This window comes from Sparus aurata, chromosome 18 (assembly GCF_900880675.1).
Source record: "Sparus aurata chromosome 18, fSpaAur1.1, whole genome shotgun sequence".
NCBI classification, from domain to species: Eukaryota; Metazoa; Chordata; class Actinopteri; order Spariformes; family Sparidae; genus Sparus; species Sparus aurata.
Genome location: NC_044204.1, coordinates 23327740 through 23354429, shown reverse-complemented (window position 1 = coordinate 23354429; position 26690 = coordinate 23327740). Strand labels below are relative to the sequence as shown.

Sequence of the window (26690 nt, the reverse complement as noted above, 5' to 3'; positions counted from 1 at the left end):
ATTTCATGAGCAAAAACCTCTAAATTCGCCACCAAATGAGCTGAATTACATCAATGTCTCCTCTTTCTCCCGTCTTTTTATATCACCCTGCTCAACTAATTTCACTCCTTGAGATTTCCTTTCCTTCCTCCAGCTCCATCACCCCCTCTGTCCTGGAGGTAGCCTCAGGGCTGCCAGGTGTGTTGCTGAGTGAGCGACGTGCTCATCTGCAATTTTTACAGCAACAGTGCAGTGTCTCCACATCTACCTTGAAAGTTTGTTGGCGTCATTGTCTCAGAATGTTTCCACATGTTGGACGGTTCTTTCAGTTCAGTCCACGAATCAAGTTGGTGTTTCACTGGAACTTAAACCGCAGCAGGCTCCTAAACTCCAGGTGTGTAAGGCCACATAATAGGTCGTTTTAGGAAACAATGATGAGCATTTTTCAGAATTTCTTTTACATTTAATCAATTGAATGATAAACTAATTCATTTATTTATATATATATTTATTTATTAGCGTATTCATTTACATCAATATGCTTGAGTTGCCTTCTTAGTGTGATCCACATCTTCTCCAATAGAAAATCAGTTACTTCATAAATTCATGTCACTCAGACTGTTCATAAAACATACCTGAACCGTCCTCTGACACACACGCACACACACACAAATCCAAAGTAATGTTCTGACTGTTCACTATGAAAATAATTTCCTCCATCTATATTCCCCGTCTGACACAGCGAGCTGCCGGCCACGGGGTCAGAGTCAGCACAGGGAAAGGTGATGGGCTGTATTTAAACGAATGAAATATTAATAGTCAGCCAATTAAAATTGGGGCAGTCGGACTGTCCCAGGAATCCAGAGCAGACGTTAGCACAGCACTAATAAGATGATTTCCATTAGCCGTGGCCAGACAATGCAGGTAACAACCGACAGGGCCAGAGAGACTCGGGGCAGGTGATCGGCAGGTTGGGGGAAGTCTGACTCGTGCCTCAACTTAAGGCTGATGATGCAGATGTTGCATTGAGATGTACGTCTCCACGTGTGAGTGAGCGAATAAAGATTGTCGACAGCCGCTTCTTTTTAATTCCAACCCTGTAACTGCATTTCAATCCAGAGCAAACCTTTTCTCGTTCTCATTCTCTTCAGCTCTTTCTTCACCCTCTCTCCATCCTTGTCTCTACTCAGTTCAGTGTAATTCATCAGGGAAATGGGGAATTTTCTAAGCCGTTGTTTTTGTTGGCCACAGAGGCACACGGGGCACACACACACCAACATACAAACTCAGAGCAGATATAAACTCATACGCCGCAGAAAGTGCAGATGGGACGCCGTCCGGTCATGTAAAGGCAGAGTAATCACAGCATCTTAGGCAAATTACTACAAGTGACATTCCAGCTGAATTTTTAAATGAATTACCTTTTTTTTAATTATTGCTTTCCATTTACCACGTGCGCTACTGTGATTTGCTGACTCATCGTTACTAGAGGACACACAGCTCATCACATCTCGCTCGTCTTTCTACCCGCAGCCTCCCGTTCTCTCCTCTTTCATAGCTACAGTATTGCTATTCTTAGCAGGGGGACGCAAAGTTCTCCATTACAACCCAATGGATACTGATGTCTACTCGTGCTTTCTGTTGGCCCCAGTGTGTGTGTGTGTGTGCGTGTGTGTGTGTTGTGTCTAGTGCTAAGCTAGCTTGAGCCAGCTGCATCTCACACGCCTCATGCATGGCTTAACTGAGCGAATGCCCGTCTGTGTGGGTGTTTCTGTATATTTGTAAGTCCATGCATTTGCATGTATGCTCGCGTGTGCGTGTGTTTGTGTGCTGCTTATCCATGTTTAATTCTTTTTCATGTGTGTGTCTGCTCATATTATCTATACACCCTGCATTTCCCACCTCTCTTCTTCTTTCTTTCTCTCACTCACACACACACACACACACACACACACACACAGACAACAACGACAAAGGATTTATCACCGTATATTAACCTTTAACGTGCTCACTGTTATGTAATTCAGTATTATTTAATTTACCTCAGTAATGCAATGTCAGTAATCCTTTTGGAGTGATTCACTGTCTAATATGCCAGTGACAGGCAGAACAAATACTTGGCTCACACATTGTGAGTAGGCACACTTCCATATGTGTACGAACACATCAACACACACACACACACACACACACGCACACACACACACACACACGCGCAAGTGTACGCGCGCGCGCACACACACAGTGGTATTCACAGAGTAATCAGTGCTGCAGCTATTATTAATGAGAGAGAACCAGGTCATTAATATTTAAGCAGTGTCACTGGGGCCACTGCCATGAGAGTGTGTGTGTGTGTGTGTGTGTGTGTGTGTATGTGTGTGTGGTCTATTTGTGTGTGTGTCCACATATAGAAGAGGGGCAGAGGGACTATAAGGCAATTTCCTCGGGCAGCGTAGTGAGACCTACTACATTACAATAGGATAGACAGAGATGGAGACACATTACTCCCTTAAACAGAAGGAAGGAGCAGGAGGAAGACAGGAAAAGGAGGAATCTGATTTTGCTCCTTGTCCTCTTGTTCCTTTTGTTTTGCTTTGTTCGCTTTTCTTTTCACTCTCTTTCCTTTCCTTTCCTTCCCTTTCCTTTCCTTTCCATTACTTTCCTTTCGTTTTGTTTCCTTTGCATTCCTTCCTATTTCCTCTCCCCTCTCCTCCGTCAGTAGTTTTTGTTAAGGATGTGGAGGATAAAGAGGCTCAAATGGGAAGCAGCAGATATCTCATTACATCACACTGGATAGGATGGGCCTGGGAGCTTCCTGTGTGCGTGTGTGTGTGTGTGTGTGTGTGTGTGTGTCCGTCCACCCTACCAGTGTGAACCCTTCTAAATGAACACTGTTGGGGATTGAGACTCTTTGGTCTGTGTCTAGTCCTCCATGCGCTGGGCATGCTCTGGTGGCAGTACACACACACACACACACACACACACACACACTCATATGGACATACACACACACACACACACACACTTGTTCTCACACACACAGACCAACATGATGGGGACTAAGAGTGAGGGTGTGAATTAGTTGAGGAATAGGACTTAGCATAAAAACATAAATAATGACATTAGCTCTTGTCCCCTCTCTCTCTCTCTCTCTCTCTGTGTCTCTCTATCTCTTTCCCTCTCTCTCTCTCTCCCTCTCTCTTCCATTGTCTCTCTCCCATCCCCACAACCTCTCTCTGTGTCTGGGATTAGTGGGTATTACTTGCTCTGCAGAGCGGGGAGAATGAGACAGGTCTTACTGCCAGTTCCTAGATTGGGAGAGCAGGAAAAAATATTCCTTTATAATAACCTCTCTTTATTAAATCTAGCCGGAGGACATACAGCAGCCTGTTTCTCCCCCCTGAGCCTGTCGTCGACATTGCTGCCAAGTTGTCCTATGATAATGCCAAGTTTTCTCTCATTGAGTCATTGTTAACACATTGATTGAAAGGTAATTAGTTGATGGTGAATCCTATAATATGGAGGGGATTATTGCTATGAATGGGATTACTGTGAGTATGAGCTTCATCCCATTACAGAGCAGATCATAGTTTACCTCTGTCCACACAGCATAGTTACCCACATAGCAAAATTGGTCTGGCCCAGCTCTGGCCCACATAAGGCACTTGCACTCGGCCGACATACCGCAAAGAATGACGGCCCCCCAGTGGCCCGGATATGGTTTTCCAGAGCTGGCTCACACATGGGCCAGCTCTGGGCCAACTGCAAACACACACAGTTGGTCCAGAACTGGCCCATGTGTAAGCCAGCTCTGGCAAACCAGATCTGGGCCACTGGGGGGCCGTCATTCTTTGCGGTATGTCACCCGAATGCAAGTGCCTCAGTTGGTCCAGAGCTGGCCCATGTGTAAGCCAGCTCTGGCAAACCAGATCCGGGCCACTGGGGGGCCGTCATTCTTTGCGGTATGTCACCCGAATGCAAGTGCCTCAGTTGGTCCAGAGCTGGCCCATGTGTAAGCCAGCTCTGGCAAACCAGATCCGGGCCACTGGGGGGCCGTCATTCTTTGCGGTATGTCACCCGAATGCAAGTGCCTCAGTTGGTCCAGAGCTGGCCCATGTGTAAGCCAGCTCTGGCAAACCAGATCCGGGCCACTGGGGGGCCGTCATTCTTTGCGGTATGTCACCCGAATGCAAGTGCCTCAGTTGGTCCAGAGGTGGCCCATGTGTGAGCCAGCTCTGGCTAACCAGATCTGGGCCACTGGGGGGCCGTCATTCTTTGCAGTATGTCAGCCGAATGCAAGTGCCTCAGTTGGTCCAGAGCTGGCCCATGTGTAAGCCAGCTCTGGCAAACCAGATCCGGGCCAGTGGGGGGCCGTCATTCTTTGCGGTATGTCACCCAAGTGCAAGTACCTCAACTGGCCCAGAGCTGGCCCATGTGTGAGCCAGCTCTGGCTAACCAGATCTGGGCCACTGGGGGGGCGTCATTCTTTGCAGTATGTCAGCCAAGTGCAAGTGCCCCATGTGGACCAGAGCTGGGCCAGACGTCAGTCTAATCCATGCTGCATCTGGCCCGGATTAAAAAACAACAGAGGTACAATTATACAAATGACTTTATTTTCACAGCTAATTTCCAAAATACATTTCCAATATTGAATAATCAATGCAAAGTGTTATCAGATAAGTGCAATATGCATCGGAACATTCAGTACTTTTTTCACAATTCAAAAAGCGGCAACATTTTAACACTGAAAAGTTGTATAGCTGGCAGTATATGACTGCAGCCATGCTGCATTCATGGTAAACACACATCCTTTATAATAAAAGCATAGTATCAGAAATTATAGACTTCAAAATAAAACTCTGAGATTTTTCCATTCACATGTACGACCCACTTGGGTCCTGACCCATCAGTTGAGAGCCACTAGCATAGACTGTTCAAAAACATACAATGCAGCAGAATGTTGCATAATACCTTAACATATACTTACAACATATCTGTCAGCAAACACAACATGTCAAGAGTCTACAAAACATTATTACGAATTTAACATTCACTGCCATATCTTCAGTTTAAAAACCAACACTGAACATTTTAGACAAAACAACTTGGCATAGACTTTCACACCATGCATAGAAACATCACATCTCCATGTGTTCCACCAGCAGTAGCACCTTACAAAAAGTGAAGAGAGTTCAGATCAAAAGTCTAAAATGCATTACGCATGAGAGCTTCTCTCACTGTCCATCATTCTCATTTACTCACTTCCTCCGCTGTTCCCATCAGGTGCTTTCTGCAACCATTTTGTAATCCTGGTCTCGATTTCTTGGTCTGTGGCATCAGAAGTCAGACACACACATACAAACACACAAATTAATGAATATCACAGTACAGTTCACAAGTGACACATCTGATGACTAGCCAATAAATATGATTTGCACTACATTCCAACAGCCATCAGTGTGTTTGGCCATTAACATGCCCCCCCCCCATGCATTGAATGGAAAAGAAATTCATGAAACTATTTAACAGTTTTTTTACTTTATTTAAATTTTGTGATGACGAATGCAATCACATTGCTGCAATTTAAATTGTTAGAATACACATATAAAGCACTAGGGATGTTCCTGATTAAACGACTGGTCATGTAAATGTTTCAAACATCTCTTGTCGTCACCAGAAATAGTGTAATCTAGTGTAAAAGGTGGCAGCGAGTCCGGCAGTATCTCGACATAGAAAATGAAAATAAGGATGTAGCCTGTGTCAGAGTAAACTGGCATACCGGTATAAGTGCTCGACCGGAGCAATGCATAACCACATTCAGAACCCACATCACACACACATTCACATCAGCCTGCTTGCAGATCTTGCCAAACAAATTTCTACAACATCCCCCCCTCAGAGAAGAAAATAACAGCTGCACCCCCCCAAATAATTATTATTGCTATCATTACTGTTAATATTTTTGCTGTTGCTATACGTCATGTTCCATGCATTGTCAGACATTGGGATGGCATTTAGCTCGGCAGCAGCAGCTTCTCCATCATCACTGAACACAATTGAACTCCGTTTTTATTTAAATGAGGAGCTGTTTGATAGATACCATTGATCCCACTGTTCAACAACCAAATGCTGATATAGTTGGCACTTAGTGGCACACATTAATGAACTGAACTATGTTAATGAAATGTGTCATCTTCTCTGACCACTGACATGCTGTGTGGCTACCGTTAGCAGTGCTAGCAGCAGCCTGCTCTCCGTGCAGGATAACATCCACATCTGATGATTTTCCAACTTTTACTAAATCATTAATAATTAGATGCTAAAATCATAACATTCCATCCATTTCTACATAGGCACTCTTTAAAAAAAAAGAAAAAAATAATTAAAATACCACTGAGCCATCAGCTATTCTGGATTGCACAACCTCATCTCAAACAGGCTGGGCTTTGAAACAGTTTTCTTTACCTTGTAGGCCTTGATTAGCTCCTCTGTTTTTCACCAAGATAGAGAATGAGGCCTCTGATCACATCCTCTCTTCTGGACTCAATGCTGTTGTGCTATAAAAAAAGAAAGGAGATCATGCTAAGTACAAACATCAGAATGCTAATATATAACTAACTATTTAACTGCAATAAGTACATGCCTCATTTACCATGTCACAGGTCTCATCAAGTTTCTTCCCAACAGCTTAGAGGCTCAACAGCCTGGGTGTGTATTGGTCCAACTTCCCCAGTAATGTGAACTGTAGTGGCTTTAGTGTGATCCTCCATAATTCATCCTTGATCTGCAAAAGAGGTCAGAAGTGAGATGGAGAAACATCTTGAGATACAGAAAAAAAGAATAACAGAGACACAGAGCAACAAAAACAGAACAGAGTCATGCATTTTATTCTGACAGCCTCATCAGGCTTACTTTTGCTGCATTTTAGACTGGGCTGTCACAACATTTTTTTCAGTGAAAGACCAGAATCTCTGCCCCCAAAAATTACTTTTTGTCTGGTCCATAAACTGAAATAATCTAACATGTGGCCACTTTCCCCACAACAATTGTTTCTGCATACCTTCTCCAGTGTGCTTGACACGATAAATCATCTGATAAGCACACAATGACATAGTAACTGACCACTAAAGAGATCGTCTATGCAGCACGCATCTCACTCTGCCCCCTGTACAGTGGGCTCTCTATTTGAGAACTCGGCGCGGTGTATCACCTGCAGCATGGCTCGCTCTGCCCTCTGCTGCGGTTCGTGGCTAACAAGCAGACCTAACTTAACAACCTAGATGTAGGCTAAGTTACCTGCTAGTTAGCTAACCCCGTTAGCGAGGGGTAGCCCCGTACACCGGGGTGTTAGCCGTTAGCGAGGGGTGTTCGCGGCACCAGGCGCCCCTCGCTAACGGCTACTGCCTCGCTAACGGTGTTAGCCATTAACGGTTAGCCGTTAGTGAGGAGTTACCGAGGGGCGCCGTGTGTCGCGAACACCCCTGGCTAACGGCTAACCCCCCGGTGTTAGCCGATAGAGAGGGATTCTGCACAGTGCCATAGATAGAAATGCATACTAACGTTAGTTTACTCTATCACTCTGGTTCTGCATGCAGCCATAAACCGGCACCCAGCGCTGTCTGATTAACGTAATGGGAAAGAAAAAACACATCCATGCTTACTTTAAATTATAGTCACTTGCAAACGTCAGGTTCAAATTACATTTGAAGCAAGTATTTTAAAACTTGCTAACATTTGTTTCAAGTTACACAGAAGTCTGTTGAAGCCACTGTTGTTAATTACAAATTACATCAAGTGCCTCCAGTTATTTTACTTATTTCTACAACAATGTAAAACCTGAAAGATTGTAGTAAGTAACCAACTATATCAATAACATTAACTAAATTCTTACCTTAACAGTTCAGTCTCCCATTTTTCAAATTTCTCCTTCTGTCTTTGCTCAGGCGTTTGGCGCGAATACCCAGAATGCACCACAGGGGGGGGGGGGGGGGGGGGGAGGGCAGTCGGAGTAAATACAAAGTGTAGAAGATTTGTTGATCCGCTTTACATACAGCTTGTTAGGGAAAACAATCAAAATGACTTGTGTTTTGAACAAATGTAGAATAATTCACAACTTGATATATTCATGTCTAGAGACAAACTTTGTTTTGTATTGTTATTATCACAGGATTAATTATGTTACAATTATTTATTCTTAGATTGACTTGTTTCAGTGTATAGAAACGCCTGTAGGAACCAATAAGACTTATGTGGGAACCATTAAGACTCCTATAGAAGACTCCTGTAGGAACCATTAGACTCCCGTAGGAAACGTTAGTAGGGACCGTTGAAGTCCTGTAGATTTGTGTAGGAGATATTAGAACATTAGAAAAACAAACCAAACCATTAGGACAACATAAGTAGCCATTAGAAACCATTAGAAACCACCAGGAACCATTAGAAACCAATAGAATATGCCTAATGGTTTGTCTGACTTTTTTCAGCAGGGTACATATCTGGGCCACATACAACTAACCACAAATAGCCCACATTTGGCATGCCATTACATAAACGGTGCCATCATTGCCAGACCTGGCCCACATCTGGCTAACATTCTATTTACCAGGTCAGAAATAGGCCAAAAGTGCCGGCTTGATGCCAGATCTGGCCGAGACCTGTCTGTTACAGATCTGGGCCACATACACCTAACCACAATTGGCCCACATTTGGCATGCCATTACATAAACATTGCCATCATTGCCAGACCTGGCCCACATCTGGCTAACATACTATTTACCAGGTCAGAAATAGACCAAAAGTGCCGGCTTGATGCCAGATCTGGCCCAGACCTGTCTGTTACAAATCTGGGCCACATACACCTGACCACAATTGGCCCACATTTGGCATGCCATTTCATAAACAGTGCCATCACTGCCAAACCTGGCCCAGACCTGTCTGTTACAGACCTGAGCCACATACACCTAACCACAATTGGCCCACATTTGGCATGCCATTACATAAACGGTGCCATCATTGCCAGACCTGGCCCACATCTGGCTAACATACTATTTACCAGGTCAGAAATAAGCCAAAAGTGCCAGCTTGATGCCAGATCTGGCCCAGACCTGTCTGTTACAGATCTGGGCCACATACACCTAACCACGATTGGCCCACATTTGGCATGCCATATCATAAACGGTGCCATCACTGCCAAACCTGGCCCAGACCTGTCTGTTACAGACCTGGGCCACATACACCTAACCACAATTGGCCCACATTTGGCATGCCATTACATAAACGGTGCCATCATTGCCAGACCTGGCCCACATCTGGCTAACATACTATTTACCAGGTCAGAAATAGACCAAAAGTGCCGGCTTGATGCCAGATCTGGCCCAGACCTGTCTGTTACAGATCTGGGCCACATACACCAAACCACGATTGGCCCACATTTGGCATGCCATATCATAAACGGTGCCATCACTGCCAGACCTGGCCCAAATCTGGCTAACATACTATTTGCCATGCCAGATGTAGGCCAGAGGTGCCGGCTTGATGCCGGATCTGGCCCAGACCCGCTTGCTATGTGGGTACAGAATCAACTTAAAACTCTTATCTCTAACAGGCCTCCATGGATCAGCATGATAACTGTGTATACTCAGTGAGTAGTGTGTTAGAAGGAGCCACAGGTTCCAGTCTGCATACCCTACTGGAAAGTGACAGAATTAAAGTTAGCGAAGTACGTTTGCAAAACCAAAGACAGGTTCAAAATGAACCTTTCTTTATGTTGCAGCTTTACATTTCGTCACAATGCTGTGCTTATACTCCTCTTAGGCTTTGGCGCAAAAACCACTCGGTTCGCAAAAATACCTGTTTTGGTCGCCACGATTGAAGATGGAGATGGTCCCTTGAAAGACAGCCGGTTTAGGTCACCACAAAAATAGATTGACATGTCTCCAGGTGTCCATAAAGATATCCCCTCGTGTGTAGCTAGCAGAGAAACTAGCATAGGCAGTGTTTTCTTTGGATATTAGTTGGGAAAACATGTTTACGTTTCCAGAGAGTGTGTTTGAGGCCTCCTCTAATGTGTTAATATCTTAAACATCCCCTGTTAGGGAGATGTAGAGGCCACGGTCTGCTAAGCTTTGTATCGAGGGATTTTTACGAAGCCAGTGATACAATCAAATGTAAAGGTTTTCATTTAAACCGCTATCATAACTAAATCCTGGCCACATATTCAGTGTTGCTCTGAAAAAAAGGTCACATTGCAGGAGCTACAAAGGCTCTGAATGCTGTTGTAAATTGGTTGTAAGTGTGTCAACTTTGTGTGTGAAATATTTCAGTTTTCTGGCAAATTGCTCGAAGCACTTTGATGTTGCTCAGCAGCCGCCGCTTTGGTGGCATCAGTTAGAGGCGCAAATAAGAATGTACGATAGTGACCTCACTTCCCTTGTGTGACTTTTTATGTAACTTAACACTCCTGAAGTTGTTTAACGACAGTTTTTCTTGACTATTTATGTAGATCCAGATTTTTCCCTCAACGAAGATGCTAATCTTTTGTAGCAGCGATTCAACGCAGACACTGTCATGCCCATCGAAGCCTTGAAAGCGCTTCGGCTGCCACTCACCTCATGTTGTTGACGCCCGTGGTTCCTTTGGAAACAGGAACTTCAGACAGTGACTTGGCGTATTTGTGATCTGAGTGACATCAAAGTTGTTTTCTTCTCTACCTTGTCATGCATCTGTCCGCACTGTACTTTGCATGTCCTTTTGCTTTCTGAATAAAGTAACCAATATCAGGTAGCATCAGAGCACTTGTTTTTTTTTACTGTACCTACATGAATTAGATTCATAGAAGTGTTTAACAGCAGACATTGTGACCTGTCGTAGCAGGAAAGCACAGGTGGTGCAATGTCTTGGCAATTACTTTACGGGGCCCTGCCTCAGCTCTGCAAGAAGAGAACAGGACTACTCAAAACCCAGACCCAGAAATGAAAATGCATCTGTATCAGTATTCGGAAGAGATAAACATGTATTTCTGTGTAACATTTATCAGTGAAAGTGCTCCAAGAGCCATGCGCAAATAACTGAGCATTTCAAAGTCCTGTAGCCACATGTTCAGTCAGTTTTGGTAAATGTTAAGTAGATGCAGGGAGAGGAGAAATTACTCATTGGCAAGTTAAAAAACTTTGTCGTGATCCCATCAAAGAGCCCCGGTGGTTGTTCCCTTATTGGCCATCTGCCTGTGTGTACAGTGATTTGATTACCTGGGAGCTTCATTAGGATGGAGAGACAGGGAGGCCGCGCTGGTAGCTCCCCTGTCCTCCTCACTCAAGTATAAAGTTACCTTTGCACGGAAGAGGCTGCATTGATTAGCCATATGCTTGGAAGGTGGTGGTGGTGGTGGGGGTTGTAGCCTCAACCTGTGTCATCACGATCGCCTCTGGGGTACTGAACGGAAGTTGGCTGTGCGGAGATACAATGTGTACGGGATAGGGCTTGGTTTCCCCCAGTGCATCTTTGCATTAAGATCCTATCTCCCTCTGTTTCCAAGGCAGTGATAATGTGGACATTAATATGGAAAGCTGTTTCGAGGGTTTTCCAGGAAAGAAGTTGCGCAGGAGACTACCGTAAATGTAAATCAAACAAGAACTCAAGCAGATCGACGAGCACATGCCGCACTGAGGATCGCCAAGGGCCCAAACGCACTTGCCAACCTTGACTTCTAAAAAATATATAATGTTTTGGGGAGAGTCTTCCCCCAGAAAAAATTGGGTTTCAGTGACATTTTGACTTTCAAACAATAGAGTAACAAAAATAGTAATGCTGAATAATTTGTCTGTCACACAAGAACTTGCATACATCTCTGTAGTTTTCGTTCATTCATTCATTTTTAGAGAGTTGCCACTGCCTGTCGGTGTCGCTATGGTGACTGACATCGGCGCAACCCTCAGGATCGACAGGAAAATCAATCGCGTGGGTCACAAAATGCATTCCCTTTTCCTTTGAAACATAATAAAATGGAATTCTTCTTTTTGGAATTAGGGTCCTCCAGGGTCACTCAGTTGGACGAGGCTCGGTGGTAGGGGCTGGGGGCGGCTGTTGCTCAGGGGTAGAGCCAGTGTCTTGTTATCAGAAGGTCGCTGGTTTGATTCCCTTGGTCTGCATGTCGAAGTGTCCTTGGGCAAGTTACTGAACCCCAACCTGCTCCTGATGCGCTGGTTGGCACCTTGCGTGGCAGCCACCACCATCAGTGTATGAATGTCTGTATGAGTTACTGCAAGTCGCTTTGGACAAAAGCGCCAAAAGGAAAATGGTGCAGTAGATAGATATATTGGGGTGGTAGAAAAAGGTTGCGGCGACGATGGAAAAATATGTAAAAATACTACGTCACAACTTGGGAGAATCACCAGAGAATTGTGATTCTGTGATAAAAGTGGGAGTCTCACAGGAAAATAGAGAGGGGTGGCAAATATGGGCCAAAGTGTGGTTTTGTTTGTGTGATTCCTCCGGCATGTCTTGGAGCTTCTTCGCAGCTTGATGTTAAACCTGTTGTTGTCAGGTTCTTCTCTGCTGTTGTCACTTTTTTTTGGCACAGCTTTTGCTTCAGAGGCCATGTTTTTTTGTTGTTTTTTTGCTGACAGACGTGCGCGGCGCTCCGTCCGGCGGAGCTTAGCTGGAGGTGTGATCTCCACATAAACAAACCTCAGCTCCGTCAACATTAGCCTCTGTTTAAAGAGCGCTCGCTGATTATGGTTTTGATTACACTTTATCAGCTCCCTCTGTCAGCGCTGCTCCCTGTACGGAGCCCGGCTTTGTGGGGAATGATGAATGGCTCTTTTAATTGTTTCTAATTGATAACTGCTCTGAAAGACTTTGTTATGAAACACCGCCAATTTAGTAACACCGATACACTGTAGTGCCTTAATAATTCTCTCCCGTCTGGCTCGAGCGCTGTGCAATTGAAAAGGAACTCCGTCTGTGCGTTTGTGGGCCGACTCGACAGTAATAACTTGTGGTGTGAGAGCATGCCAGTTTTTAAATACCGAAACACTTTTATTATTATTCGCCGCCCCATGCCCAACTCTTTTGGTGAATTCAAACGCTCCGTTCTTTAATTGTGTAAAGCGCTACGATATCAACGCTGATTTACTACCCTGTTTATGTAGCTGGGTTCGAGATGGTGTATGTTGCAGCCTGGCTTATGTGTTTATCATTATCATTTATGATGAGGCGATATTGGATGATAAATCCTCTTCCTGCCGCATTATGGCGGGCTTGCCAGGGCTCAGTGGAGAGAACATTTGCATACATATTGTCTCACACCTTTAGATAGACTTTCTCCTCCCCTCACCCACTCTTACTCCACATATCTGCCCTTTCAAAAGCACTCTGAAAGGAACATTTAATGAATAAAAGAGGAGAGGAAGGAAGCGGGAGAGGAGAGGAATGTCAAGAGAGAAAGGACACTCACAGGTGGTCATTTTGCTCATAGGCTGAGACACCTGTAGCCTTTTTGGTCGCTCGGTATTTATGTCGGCCATGCGCACAGGTGAGCTGTTGTGGCGGCTTTTTGTTATTTGGCTGTTCCCACTTGCTTTGCCTGCGGGGCGAGCATTTACTGCTCCACCTGTGGTTGTCTTGTCAAAACATCCAGGTGTTAACGCGACACAGAAAGACTCAGGGAGGCAGATAAATAAACTCAAAGGGAAGGGGCGGCTGTAGACGGTTGAAATTTCTGCTTCTGGCACCAAGACGTTGACATTTGCACTTTGCCAAGGTACATTTTAGCGTGACATGACTCCTGTTTACAGTGTGTTAACAGTCCGTTTGATCGTCACCACATTTTTACTGACTAGCTGACTTCAGGCGCTGCCAAATGGTACTAATTGGAAAAAAATAAAAACGACGCTGCCCTCGAATGTAGAATTCAATCTTCTCGGTATTATTATTTTCCCTTCTGCGCCTCTGTCTGTCTTGTTCCTTCCCCCCGTCCTCCCACATCGCCTACTGCACACCCTCCATCCCTACAGTGCTCAGGTTGACAGATGTTTGGCTGGCTGGCCTGTCATAATAACTGTGGTGCCGGGTGTCCCAGGTGGCTGGTGCTGGCTGTTCTTTGAGTACTTCACAGCCGGGCCAGGACAGGACAGGACAGGACAGGACAGGACAGGACAGGACATTTCCTGTGGCTGTGGGTGAAGGAAGGAGAAATGAGGATACGAGTAAGGAGGACAGGAGGAGAGTGGAAAACGAGTTCTATTATTTGTTTTTTCGTCTTCTTATGTAAGATCTCAATACAGCAGAAGAATTGTAAGCATGCAGTCCATCTCATAGCCAATCAGGAACACATTTGGCGCCCACGATGCTGCCTGATGAGCCAGTTAGCAGATTTTGAATGAGCTTGAGGTCGTAGGTGACACGCAGACAGAGCAAAGACAGCAGCTGAAACGAGGTAAAAGCAGGTATGGATGTCAACAAGCCTGCTTCTCAAAATTTGATTTTGCTTTGCCAAATACAGTTTTATAAAATATTAAGTTGAACCATATTAGAAGTAGCATCCAACTTTGCAGCTCCTCTCAGTTCTATGAAGTGTTTTTGGGTGCAATGAGCTGATTGTTTTGGTATTCTGGGCCACAACTCTACTGTTTCGGTTTTTGTTGTCAGCCTCAGCAGGCAGCTGTTTTCAGCGGAAAAAAACTAACTAAATTAACCATCCACTGCGCACTACCTGCCTTGGCACCAAACAGCAGATAGAAGGTTAGCAAGTAGCTGCAAAACATAGTGGAACATCTTAGCTTTAAGGAGAGTGAATATTAGACTTATTCCAGAATTCCACTGGTTGCAAGTGTGTTGAGGAATGGCTCCGATGTGTTCCTTGCTACGTGCTCCCTCATCCATCAGCGCCCATCGGCTCCGTTTTGAGTGCAGCACTGCAGAGAGACTTCAGAAGGAGCTGGAGTGGCAAGGACGCAGAGTTCCAACAGTAATTACAGAATCACGTGCGATCGCAGTTATACATGTATGTCTTATAAACACAACAACAAACAGAAAAATGGTTAGTCTTCTCAACCAAAGGGTTAGAAGGGAGGACTCGTCTGGATTTGTATCTTTTTTTTAGATTTTTGTGCTGGCGTCAACACAAGCCGTTTTTAGACAGAGCACCAAGCCGCCAATTTGTCCGTCCTTCTGGCGGCTCAGTCTGCGGTTTTAGACAGAGGCCAGCAAATTAGGGGTCTTTTTTGGTCCGCCAATTTTCCACCTCTGAGGGTACACTTATTTCCGACTCGCCTGCTATCTAAAAACGAGGCGGCAATGTGCCGGCCCCTGCGTGAGGTGGACGGAGGTGTCAATGACATGCACTGTTGTGCGACCCACAGCCGGGGAGTTTTAAAACCTGATCACAGCAGTCAGTCCATCATTTCATCCATTAAGATAAGCACATGGACAGCCGCTGAGATCCAGGAGATGCTAGCATCTCCTCGGCCCCTGTAGCTTTTTGGTTGTGTTAGCTTGTTGTTGTGTCGGCAAGCTAAGACCGGTAGCTACTTTCAAATTAAAAGCACCCCCGCTAAGAACCCAGTTCTAAACTCCAATGGGGTGCAATGTAAAGCTCTTATTTTGAAGACAACTTCTTTGTCACCGTTCACAGCCCAACTTCGAGCTTCACGTCACGTCACATGTTTACATCTACCTCAGAGGCGGCTTTTGGAAAAGGAGGAATATTACGCTTCCGTTTTAGAAAGACAGGCCGGCACATTGCCGCCCTTACCTTGGAGCAAATGTGCCGCCTTTTCTATCTAAAAAGGGCTACAGACTGTTTTACTGAAAAGTAACCGGATGTTTTGATATTGTTTTGGTATCCTACTTCCTGTCTCACTCGATCAGCTCTGTGCTCAATTCGGCTGAATTGATGCGCTGCGCTCCGGCATCCGACAACATTAGAAGCCTTGCGTAACTGTTCTGGAAGTCTGGACCGCGGGAGCTGCAATGAAGTAGATACACAATGCAGCGGAGCCAGTGGAAGTATAAACATAGACCAGAGTGAAACGTATCAGTTACGCTGCCGTAGCAGTTCGGAGGCGGGCTGAACACGTATCTGGTGGAATTTGGGGGTTACGTTGCTCCAATGAATGATAATTTAAAAGTCTTCTTAAAGCACTAGTGTCTAGGATTCAGGGGGACTTTGTGGCACAAATGAATATGATATTCACTTTTATGTTTTAGTTAATCTATAATCACCTGAAAGTAAGACTCGTTGTGCTTTCGTTACCTTAGAAAGAGCCGTTTTTCATTTGAAAGAGGGCGTGGCGGAGTCTGCCATGCTGACCTTTCATGTTTCTACAGTAGCCCAAAACAGAAAAAAACACTGGCTCGCACAGGTTTTTATTTGTTGTTAGTGAGGTGAGGGGTGTTTATTTGGTTGCAATCTGCGACCTCACCGCTAGTCGCCACTCAGTCCCTCTAAAATGATAACCGTCCTTTTTACACAGAGATTCCACAATAGCGATGTCACACCCTTGTCCAGCCCTGCAGACTTACCCTTTGACACGGACATCAATTTGCTTCTGTGACCACCTCCACCAGCGAATCAGAGACGGAATAAAACTGTCCTCCCAGTCTGCATCTGTGACTTTTATACACACGGAATAGGAAACCCTTTGTTGCGCTGCCCCCAAGTGGCCAAATAAATCATTGATTGCCTTAGTGAAAATCAAAAAAGGGGAAAAAAGGTATCTCCCTTTGATAATCTTATTCATAATAGCTGTCCTCAAATACATATTGTAGCAGTCATGGTTTAAACTGGGAAAAAAAAGCGCAGGGTCTGAAGAGTTTACCAAAAAAGTTGACATCAAACAAAAGTTCCTTCTTTGTTTTAGTTGCAGAATCGAACGTTGTCTATGGGAACGTTTTGCATGCGCTCTTTCTGTCAATGGAAACATAATCCAGGCAGCACCACGCCTACTGCAGAACATATTTGCTGACGAGAATGAGTTGTGTGTACATAACTTTCGGGAGACAGGCTTGATATATACTGTGAGATTAGAGGAGGTGGTTACAGAAGGGCCGAGGTGACAGGCAGAGAGGGGCTGCAGGGTTAGGGACAGAGGTGCCAAGGGGGCCACAAACCCTTCAAGCCAGCAGGAGGCTGTCTCTGCCGAGATTTATGGGTGCTCCGGGAGTCGGACCTTGCACTTTGCTGTCAGCCTCTCTCTCTTTATCTCCCTCTTGATGCAGCCACCGTTACGCAGCGAGATTGATCTGTCACCACACAAGTTTTCTTAAAGTAGACAGGCAGCGGAGCTCGACAAGAGATGCAGATGAAGAATGCGCCTCCGTCTTCGCACGCCGTAGTCTGCATACTGCTGGCTGTTACGTGTTTGGTTTTCTGCTGGCCTGTCATGGCTGGAGATGTTTTCATATTTTTTTGATTTCATAAGAGACCTTTATAAATGTCTGGCTTTCTGAGGCAGATGTAGACACACAAAGAAAGGAGAGGACAGACAGGCAGGCACGCAGACAGGTCAGCCTCAGACTGGATGAGACCTGCAGTAAGCCCTATATCAGCCTGGCTTTGCTGTCTTATTGGACACTAAGGCGCTCCAGTTTACATCGAGCTCTGGAGATCCAACCACAGAGCGGAGAGAGAGAGAGAGAGAGAGAGTTTGGGGACATGATTGGTCTTTGCCAACAATATTGCCTCGGCGGATGGCAGTGATTGAATTACTGTGTTTTGAGACGTGTTTGCGATGTTTACATGGGCTGTTCTTCTGCGCCGTAATTATCAATGCGGCGAGAGGCACTCGCTGAGAAAATACCGCCACTCAATTTAGGCTCATTTGTGACAACATGTGCAATCATGAGTGGGAATTCTGTCAAACCGCAGCAGAGCTTATTTCATTTGGTGGCCTCGCCTTATGAATGGGTAGGTATTTTCTGCATACGTTGCGAGACTTTATGAAGCACTGGCTCGACTCGACTAATGAAACCGCGGCTCGGCAGGGGAATCGGTGTGCGCCACAACGCCTCCCCCCAGCAGTCGACAGCCCGGTGTGTCTCAGACAGACAGACAGTTATGTAAGAGGGGACAGCGAAAGGTTGTCTTGTCTACCGGAACCATCAGAAATCCACACCGAGCACCCGGTGGAGGATAGGTGGCCCTCTCGCCTGCTGATTATAAAAGGCTGCTTCATGCAATATTAAAAATGGTCCTGTACTCCTCTTCTGGGAGCCCAGATGGATATAATGCATCGGTCGAAGTATTATGGATCTTTGGACATGAAACTCACAGCTGAGGCTGGACCACTCAAAACATCTCATCAGCATCATAGAAATCACAGTTAAAAATAAACAGGCCTAACCTAAAGCAGTTATTAATAAATGGGCAAAGTTCAGTGCTTGATATATGAATAATTATTACGATCTTCAGGGAGCTGTCCATGTAAAATTAGATTGCTGATTGCCAATCTAAATAATTAACGGCAGTATGATTATGGGAAGCGTAGTTCACTATGTTCTCCACACTCCGTAGCCTTTACAGCTGTCATATGGCAGCTTAGAAATAATGAGCAGTCAGTGCGGGGACATTGTGTGGGACAGCGCGGCGTGTTGCTACCTGCCCGCCGCTAACAGTCCGCCGTCCGAGCCACTCATCACCATGACAGCCCATAAAGCTGTCACCGGGGAGACAAAATGTCCATGCCCTGAGCTATGTGACCAGGACGTGTCTGTAAGTAAATTAGTTCACGTGTGTGTGTGTGGATAACTGTGCCTCCCCGTGGACGGACAGCCTTGAACTCAGGTGAGCACTAATGAGTTCACTGTCCACACACCGTCCCCCCCTCCTGCTGCCACTCCTGAGCGAGCACCGTGTGAGAAAAATAACCCAAATACTCAACGAAAGATTTTAATCACTCCTCAGGGAAGACTGTGTGTAGGCAGACACCCTCAAAGTCACAGAGTATTCAATTCTCATGCATTAATATGATACTTATATTACTATTTCATAATAGGGGATGTTTTTGTTTTTTTTTAATGCTAGAAGGAAACCGACCTGGAGATTTCTCATAAAACTTGCCTTATGAAAATTTCACATTTGAAGAGTGATTGGATATTTTCTCTCATGTGAATTTCAATTTCCATAAAAAGACATTTACATTTTCACATGTGATATACTTTTGTTCATATGTGACTGACTTTTTTATGCCGGCGATAGCTGTGGCTGGAGGCGATGTCTGTCTGTCTGTCCATCACTCCCATTCTTGTCTCAAGAACGCCTCAAGGGAGTTTCTTCAAATTTGGCACAAACCTCCACTTGGACTGACGGATGAACTGATTAGATTTTCGTGGTCAAAGGTCAAGGTCACTTTGACCTCAGGAAGCACATTTTCGGCCATAAATCAACAGTTCGTTCGATAATTGTGACAAAAGGAATTACGACATCTGATATCCAGAAGGTCAGAGATTAAATGCACTGTGACATAATGATTTCAGACTGCATGGTGGTAATTCTAGATTCATGTATACATTGAAAACAACCATCATCATATTCCTAAGAAAAAGTCTGAGACTTAATAATGTTTACTTTAAAGCAACGTTATGTAGAAATTGGCATTTTGTTTCATTTGGTGACCCCCACAATTTCTAAATCAAATCCCAGGTCTGTAACAGTTTGTCAGATGTAATGTTTGTGCTAACTACAATCAAAACTCATTACATCATAACAATGTTATGTGTTGAAAACTTGTTTGTTGAAGTAAACATGTGCGTGACACTGTGATCCGACCCTCTCACTGTAGGTACGTAGTGCAGATACAAGTGATAGAGGGGCGGAGTGGCTGAGACAGAGACACCATTCAGGATTGATGGATGATGATTTTAGAGTAAAAAGTTTACACAATGTTGCTTTAAAGTCCTGTGAGACTTAATCCATACTTGCCAACATTGGGTTGTGAAAAATAGGGAGATTTTTTTCATCGGTGTATCGGCCCAAGTAACAAGGTTCCTTCGCTAGGTGTGCGATTTATTTGTCATAATTTCTTGCCTTGTATTTTAAACCACACATGTCCAAAATTCTTAGAACAGTGTTTCCCCTAATTTTTTTTTATAGCAGCTGTGCTCTGAGTTGATAACCTAGCAACACTAGGGGGGTCTGGGGGCATGCCCCCCCAGAAAAAAATTTGAAAAATGACCCTTTAAATCTCACCTACTCGTGAGATTTTTGAAAAGAAAATCATTTTCAGAATTTCAGAATCAGAATCTAAGACATGAGACAAAATAGTGTAGAAGCTGACATTGCTGCTTGAAAATATGTTAACATCCTGAGCATTTCAGAAGTCAGTGAGCCACATGCCATGGAAGCTATTGAGAAATAATTCCTAATATTTATCATCATAATTCATCATAATTTCTGCATATTAATATTCATATTAAATAGAGGAAGCACTAAAATACAATAACAATAGGTGTCTTACTCGTCCAGTTTACTGATACAATCTGCAGCTGGTTTGGAGTCACTGGGTCACATGACATGAAAGATATTCTAAAAAACAGCAGTTATTTTGTATTAATTTATTTATGCTAAGTAATTTAATGACGGTCCCTAAATCAGTCTCAGTGATTCAGCGCGAGGCTCTGAGAAGTGAGCTGACCGTCCTCCTGCTGCTGACACTGGGAGAACCTCAGTAAAGTTTCAGCTGGACCCGAGTAGATATCCACAGAATATCCAAACTGAAACTAACTTCACCCCGGTTCGATGAGTCGCCTGTTGCAGCCTTTGACTAGGATGACGAGGATTTCAGTCACTCAACTTCAACGGTACAAATAGCAGTAATGACAATGATAATCGATTTCAAGATAACTTGGGGTGTAGTGCTTTCACTGTGTGCAACTTAAATTCCCCATTCGCTCGTGATATTAAACCGACAAAAATCACGTCATCATCAAAATCAAATGTCATTATGTTTATCAATACCCGACCGACCGTGCCTTGCGCAACGCCCCCCCCCCCCCCAAAAAAAAAAGAAAAACGGATTTGCATGATTCACGAGAGCCTCATTTTCAAGTCGGAAAAGCCGGATTGCGGGATTTATCAGGAACAATCACACACCTGCTCATCCACACAGGCAGGCCAGGGTTGCCAGATACTGCAACAAATATAGGGACACAATCTTACTTGTTTCCTTTACTGTAAAATCGGGAGATTAACGGGAGAAATTACTGACCGGGAGCATCGAGGGAGATAGGGTTAAAAATCGGGAGTCTCCCGCGTGAATCGGGAGAGTTGGCAACTATGCTTAATCATTACAGTTTTTTGAAAAGAACTCGTTTGCACAACATGTCTTCTGACCTTAGAAGGCAAAAGAGTTTGTAGCCGGCCTTAAAAGTGCCCTTGGGCGGTCTCTCCTGTCATTCAGAGTATCACACAGGATGTACGCACCAAAAGTGAAGGAGATAGTCTGTAAATAATAGCAGGAGAGAGCCAGGTCTTAACTGTGATGTCTTGGCAGACCACTTTGCTGGTCGCAAATTCACAACTTCCTGGACGAATATCTGCGGGAGAATGGATTCGGATCTGTGGATTATTTTTGCTCTGTAAAGGTGGAACTGCCTGCTCATGTTGTGGTTCAGCAGGGATGACACGGTTACAAAAACAGAACGGCCTGAGTGTGTGTATTCTGCTGGAGTCTATGAGCTATTATTGTGCTCACATTGGCTGTAGCTCGTTCCCATCAGCCCCGTCAGTGACTCAGTTAGCCTGCTGGATATCCAGCGGACGTCTGTGACCCGAGCTCCTGGATCCCATCTTCAAACCATTTGCAGATACTGATCGACTGATCGTCATTCACTGGAGCACATCAAATGTCAGCGAAGGCAAGATCAGAGCTAAAATCTTAAGTGTGAACACACCGTTAGTTGAGTTTGTGCCTTGTTTATTGTCTGTGTCCGCTATTCTTTTACTCGTCTGCCTGCTCCTATGGCAGAGCACCAGCCAACTAACTCTGTTAAATAAATGTGTTAACATGCAGTTGCATGTATGTCAATGTAAACTGGGCTCTGTGTAACAAATAAGTGGTGTTTTCTCTGTTTTTTTGCTGTGTTTGAGCTCCCTGGCACATTCATTCAGTAAGATGCAAACCGAGTATGTGCACACCTGCCTTGATGGCCAGCGTGGTCACCCTAAGGTCAAAACCAGTCATTATGCAGTCGAGCTCCTGAATGCTGAGCAGAGCGATGTGCCTCACCTGACATCCAAGCAGTAACCTTAAACCAAAGTCCGCCGCTCGGTAGTAAGATGTGGCTTGACCTGAATCATCATCCCCATTCTCTCTCTCTCTTGTTTTGGCTCATAGTGTCTCCTTACTCTCTCGGACCCCGCCCCTCTTCCCCCCGCCTTGTATTCAGCGGACAACCAGACATTCTTGACATTTTGCAAAGGTTGAAAGACAAAGAACCTTTGTCTCCTAATAAGGCCGCGCTCCATACCCCACCTGAATGAGAAAACTGAGAGAGAGGACGGTGTGTGCATGTGTGTGTGTGGAGTATATAGGGATACGGACGGTTGTGTGGAAATGTAAATGAGGATGGAGACTGGGTAGGGAAAGGAGAGAAAAGTTTCAGGTGTGCTTGTGTGTTTGTGTGTGTGCATGCGGGTAAGAGGTGTGGGAGTAAGAAGAAAGAAGGGAAAGAAACGCCGGCACGATCAGTCCCCTACCTGTAGGTCGAGACTGATAATGGTTAGGTTTTCGGAAGGCTAATGTAAGCCGTGAGGAACACGGTGGCGTGCCCCCGACGCTTCGCCTGCAGTCACACAGCCAGACTCAGATGCATCTACAGAAGAGCAGATATTCTCCATCACCGCGATGGCTCGAGGCGGAACTCACAATACCCAAGGTCCTTCTGGTCCCTTCTCATCCCTCTCTCTCATCCATCACACCCCTCAGCTCTACCTCCACCTCCCTCACCGCCTCCCTCAATCTCTCTTGCACCTCATTCCTTCCAACCCGAAAAAGAAAAAAAAAGAAATGCTTGTGCAAAAAAATAGCTGAAGCGAGAGAAGGAATAGTGTTCCGGGAGAGTGTATGCAAGGACAGAGGTGCGGTGAGAGGTTTGAGGGCTTGCCACCTCGTCAGGCTCCTACCAACCCCCCCTTTCTTTTTTTTTGCGGTTCAGTCTCTTTCTTGTCTCCCGCTCTGCTGGTGTCACTTTGACTTATGTCTACCTCCTTCCTTCCACTTACCATACAGCTGTGGCCCCCGCGTTATGCAATGTCCCCGCATTGTCTCGTTTCGCAGTTTTGAAGGCACTGCAGGTTTTTTTGCGAAGGCGCCAAGTTAAAAGTGAGAACACAATAGGATTTGTTTTGTTTTTTTTGTTTTCTGTGTTTTGTCTCAACATTACATAAGCTCAAGGTAAAAATATCTGGACCTGTCTTTAAAAGCAGATGGTGCGGTTATGACATCAGGCTCGTTAGAGGCGGCTATGACTGGTAAGAGCCAAGGGTTGTTGTGGAGCACGCCGCTTTAAATCCAGCTTCCTCTTACTAACAAGGAGAAGAATTGCTCAGTGTGTGTGTGTGTGTGTGTGTGTGTGTGTGACGAGAACAAAAGTGTGCTGCAAAAATCTTTAAATTCTCCTCTCATAGTCTCGTTTTTCTCTCCATCCCCCTCCCCTCCCCTGCTTCTCTCTCTCTCTCTCTCTCTCTCTCTCTCTGTCTGTGCGAGTACTCTGTCACTCACGGGAATGTGGGCAGATATGGGATCATATTCAGACTTCCAGATTCATTCTGCTATAGCGACTCAGGAGCCAATATTAGCCACGCGGTCGTTGTTTTACCCATGAGCCCGTTGCCTTGGAAACGTTGCATAAGAGGGAGTGGGAAAGCGGGATGCCCCTCGCTGATTGGGAGACAAGGTTGCACATCTCTCCTTCTTTCCCCCCCCCCCCCCCTGTCTTTCCTGTATCTTCATCTTGCATCTTGTTCTCGAAACGTCTTTGAACCGTATGTGTCAAAACGCCGGAGCTTCGCTTTGCACCACGTGTTGAATTAACTCGCCACCCGGCACCTTTATATAAAGCTCCACAGTCAAAAAAAAAAAAAAAAAAAACTGCTTTAACAGTCAGTCAGCCTCGACTAAATTAAAGCCCCCGCTGGAACAGTGATTTGTAGCCCGAGTGGAAGTGTTTGTCCGCACGCAAAGGCTCCGACACATACACTTCACACACGTGCCTGCTCCCTGAGCTGTGTTCTGTGTCATCCTTGGCTGTGGGAGGCCTTGGCTAGAGTCGAGGAGGATGGCGCCTTGTTGAATCCACTGAGACCACATGTTCAAGACTGCATGACTCGGCCCTCCGCGGATCCCGTACGAGTGAGGCAGCGCTGCGTCTACATACCAGGAGGATGAGAGAGAGAGAGAGAGAGACGGGGGGAGTGATGAGGGAGGACAGCGAGCGAGGGAAAGATGGCCTTGGCTCTGGAGACGAGACAATTTGTCTTCTGTATCCTCACTGACTCCGACTATTTGCCAAGAAAAAAATGAAACAGGATCAGACTAGACATTTCAACTAACACTCGGTGCTGCAGTTTATTTAAACGTGTCCAAAAAATCGTTGTGCGACACCTGTGTGGTCAAAACAAGAGAGGTGATTAGTGATCTGAATAATTCGCACACTTGCAACAATGGAACCCTAAACTGATTTTGTTGTGTAATTTGCTTTTTTTTTTCAGCATGTAGCGAGCCAAGAAAAGAGCAGGGTGGGCAGCCCCTGTGTGAGGGAGCTGTCTTAATCCATGTGTTTAGCAAGCACCATCTGCTGCTCTTATTCAGATGGGAGTAAAAATATTTGGTTGATTAGGAGAGGATCTGTGTAGGATAGCTGCACCGCTACCGCCGGCTAGAAGGGACACACGTGTTCGACTCCCGTCAACTGGAGCTTTGGAAAAGCAGGCAGGACACAGACACGCAGACACGGACATGCAAGTGCTCAAACATGAACACATGTGCACACGGATGTGAATGTGTGGCAACAACAAAGAGCGTTCACGACACGACAAAGAGAGACTCAGATGTGTAGATGCACACTAAAATGCAGACATTTGCAAACAGATTAAAGACAACTCAAGTAAGTAATGGCAAGTGAAGTAATGGCAACCAAACAGGGCAATATTCAACAGTCTGATGATAAATCAATCAATAATGTCATTAATAAATGTAGTTCCACCATGAGACAGATCTACAGTGATTGTATCATTTAGAGTCTAAGTTTGAGTTAAGCCCCAGCTGGTAAAATATTAGTTGTGGCAACAGATTATAATGCCGGCTGACCTGGTGCTTGTCAAAGCTTGTGGCTGGTTGCAGTTTATCACAAATACATGCCTACGGGGTCGGGTAGTAACAGCTTACACGTAATCGGGGTTGTGAAAAGTACCCAAAGAGGAAGTATCGTGCTAAAAAATTACTGTGGTAAAAGTGAAAGATATGAACAGAACTTTAAAGGATCCGATATTAAATGTACTTCAGTTACAAAAGTACAAGTAAAAGTATATCATATAAAAATATATTTACATGCGTGTATATGCTGTTTACTATAGCTTGACTTATTATCAGATCTGATATTGAACATTTTTCTTGATTATTTGAATTTTTCAGGAAATGGACATTACAATTGTAATGAGTTAATTTAGTTACATTCCATCACTAGATGTTATCAGGAATATGTAATCAGATTACAAATAATACAACACTATTATCAACCCAGATACCGTTCGAAAAATATGTGTAACTAGATTAGGCCACATTGTCAGGGATGATGGTGTTGGGGCAATTTGATTTGTCCATTTGTAAACGCTGAATATGCAAAATGCATTTTATATTAATTGAAAGACTTTTGAAGACAAACAGCAAATAACTGGTAAACTCAAACTTTTGTGGCAGCCTCCATTTTTATGTAGAAAGTGTAATAGTCGATTTGTACAAAAGTAATCCAAAAGCATCCGGATTGGATTCCATTTTTATTCTTGTAATCCAGTGGAATATGTTACTAATTACAAAAGTTTCTAAAGCATTTTCATTCTACTTGTTCAAAGTACTGACTACAATTCAAAGTAATCAGAGTAAATACCTTTTCTTGTAGGTAGTTACATATAATTAGTTGGATGTTTGTAGCATTTTGATTGATTATTATGTTCTAATTAACAGAAGGGGGTCTTTTTCCTTTCGCTTAATCCCTGAAACCTGTATGGCCCAGCTTTTATACCTTACACACCTCTTCCCTCATTGAACATGTTCATGGCAAAACTGATCTGTGTGTTTCTCTGTCCTCAGGTGCTGATCTCGGCGGTCTGATGGAGCTGGAGTCTCTGTACCGCGGTGTGGAGCAGAGCATCAACCACACGCGAGCGGGCCGGATGCGCAGGCAGAGCACGGACAGGGCCTACAACATCGAGGTGCTGCTGGGCGTCGACGACTCCGTGGTCCAGTTTCACGGGAAGGAGCATGTCCAGAAGTACCTGCTCACGCTGATGAACATCGTAAGTGTGCACGGCTCGTGGCGTTGGTTACACCTGTGACGTGTACTGCCGACTTTTACAGTTGTTTTAGATGTCAGGGATCACATCACACATCCAGTTTACGGTGGATCATCATGTTAAGACATCAACCCAAATGCACAGAAAGGGGAAGTAAGTCACTCTGAGGTCAAAGGAAGATGTTAAAACACACACACACCCGCAC

At 44.8% G+C, this 26690-nt stretch overlaps 1 protein-coding gene and 1 long non-coding RNA gene across 7 annotated transcripts in view; one reads left to right on the top strand and one right to left on the bottom strand.

Annotated features, from left to right (window-relative positions):
• The window catches only part of LOC115569117 (A disintegrin and metalloproteinase with thrombospondin motifs 2-like), a 135860-nt gene that overhangs the window by 75048 nt on the left and 34122 nt on the right, over nucleotides 1-26690 (top strand). For all 3 annotated transcript variants that reach the window (XM_030397053.1, XM_030397052.1, XM_030397054.1), the window contains one exon: nucleotides 26283-26488. In XM_030397053.1, the coding sequence (XP_030252913.1) occupies nucleotides 26283-26488 (206 nt within the window). The remainder of the gene's footprint in view (nucleotides 1-26282; nucleotides 26489-26690) is intronic.
• LOC115569118 (uncharacterized) lies at nucleotides 4376-7942 on the bottom strand. 4 transcript variants are annotated; one of them, XR_003981491.1, is made up of 5 exons: nucleotides 7871-7942; nucleotides 6632-6763; nucleotides 6445-6536; nucleotides 5242-5307; nucleotides 4376-4543 (listed from the first exon to the last, which is right to left on the bottom strand). It is a non-coding gene; the product is annotated as an uncharacterized LOC115569118 (long non-coding RNA). The 4 variants fall into 4 exon arrangements; XR_003981492.1 differs by lacking the exon at nucleotides 4376-4543 and adding an exon at nucleotides 4571-5150; XR_003981490.1 differs by lacking the exon at nucleotides 4376-4543 and adding an exon at nucleotides 7540-7598 and having other exon boundaries at nucleotides 5167-5307; nucleotides 7871-7903.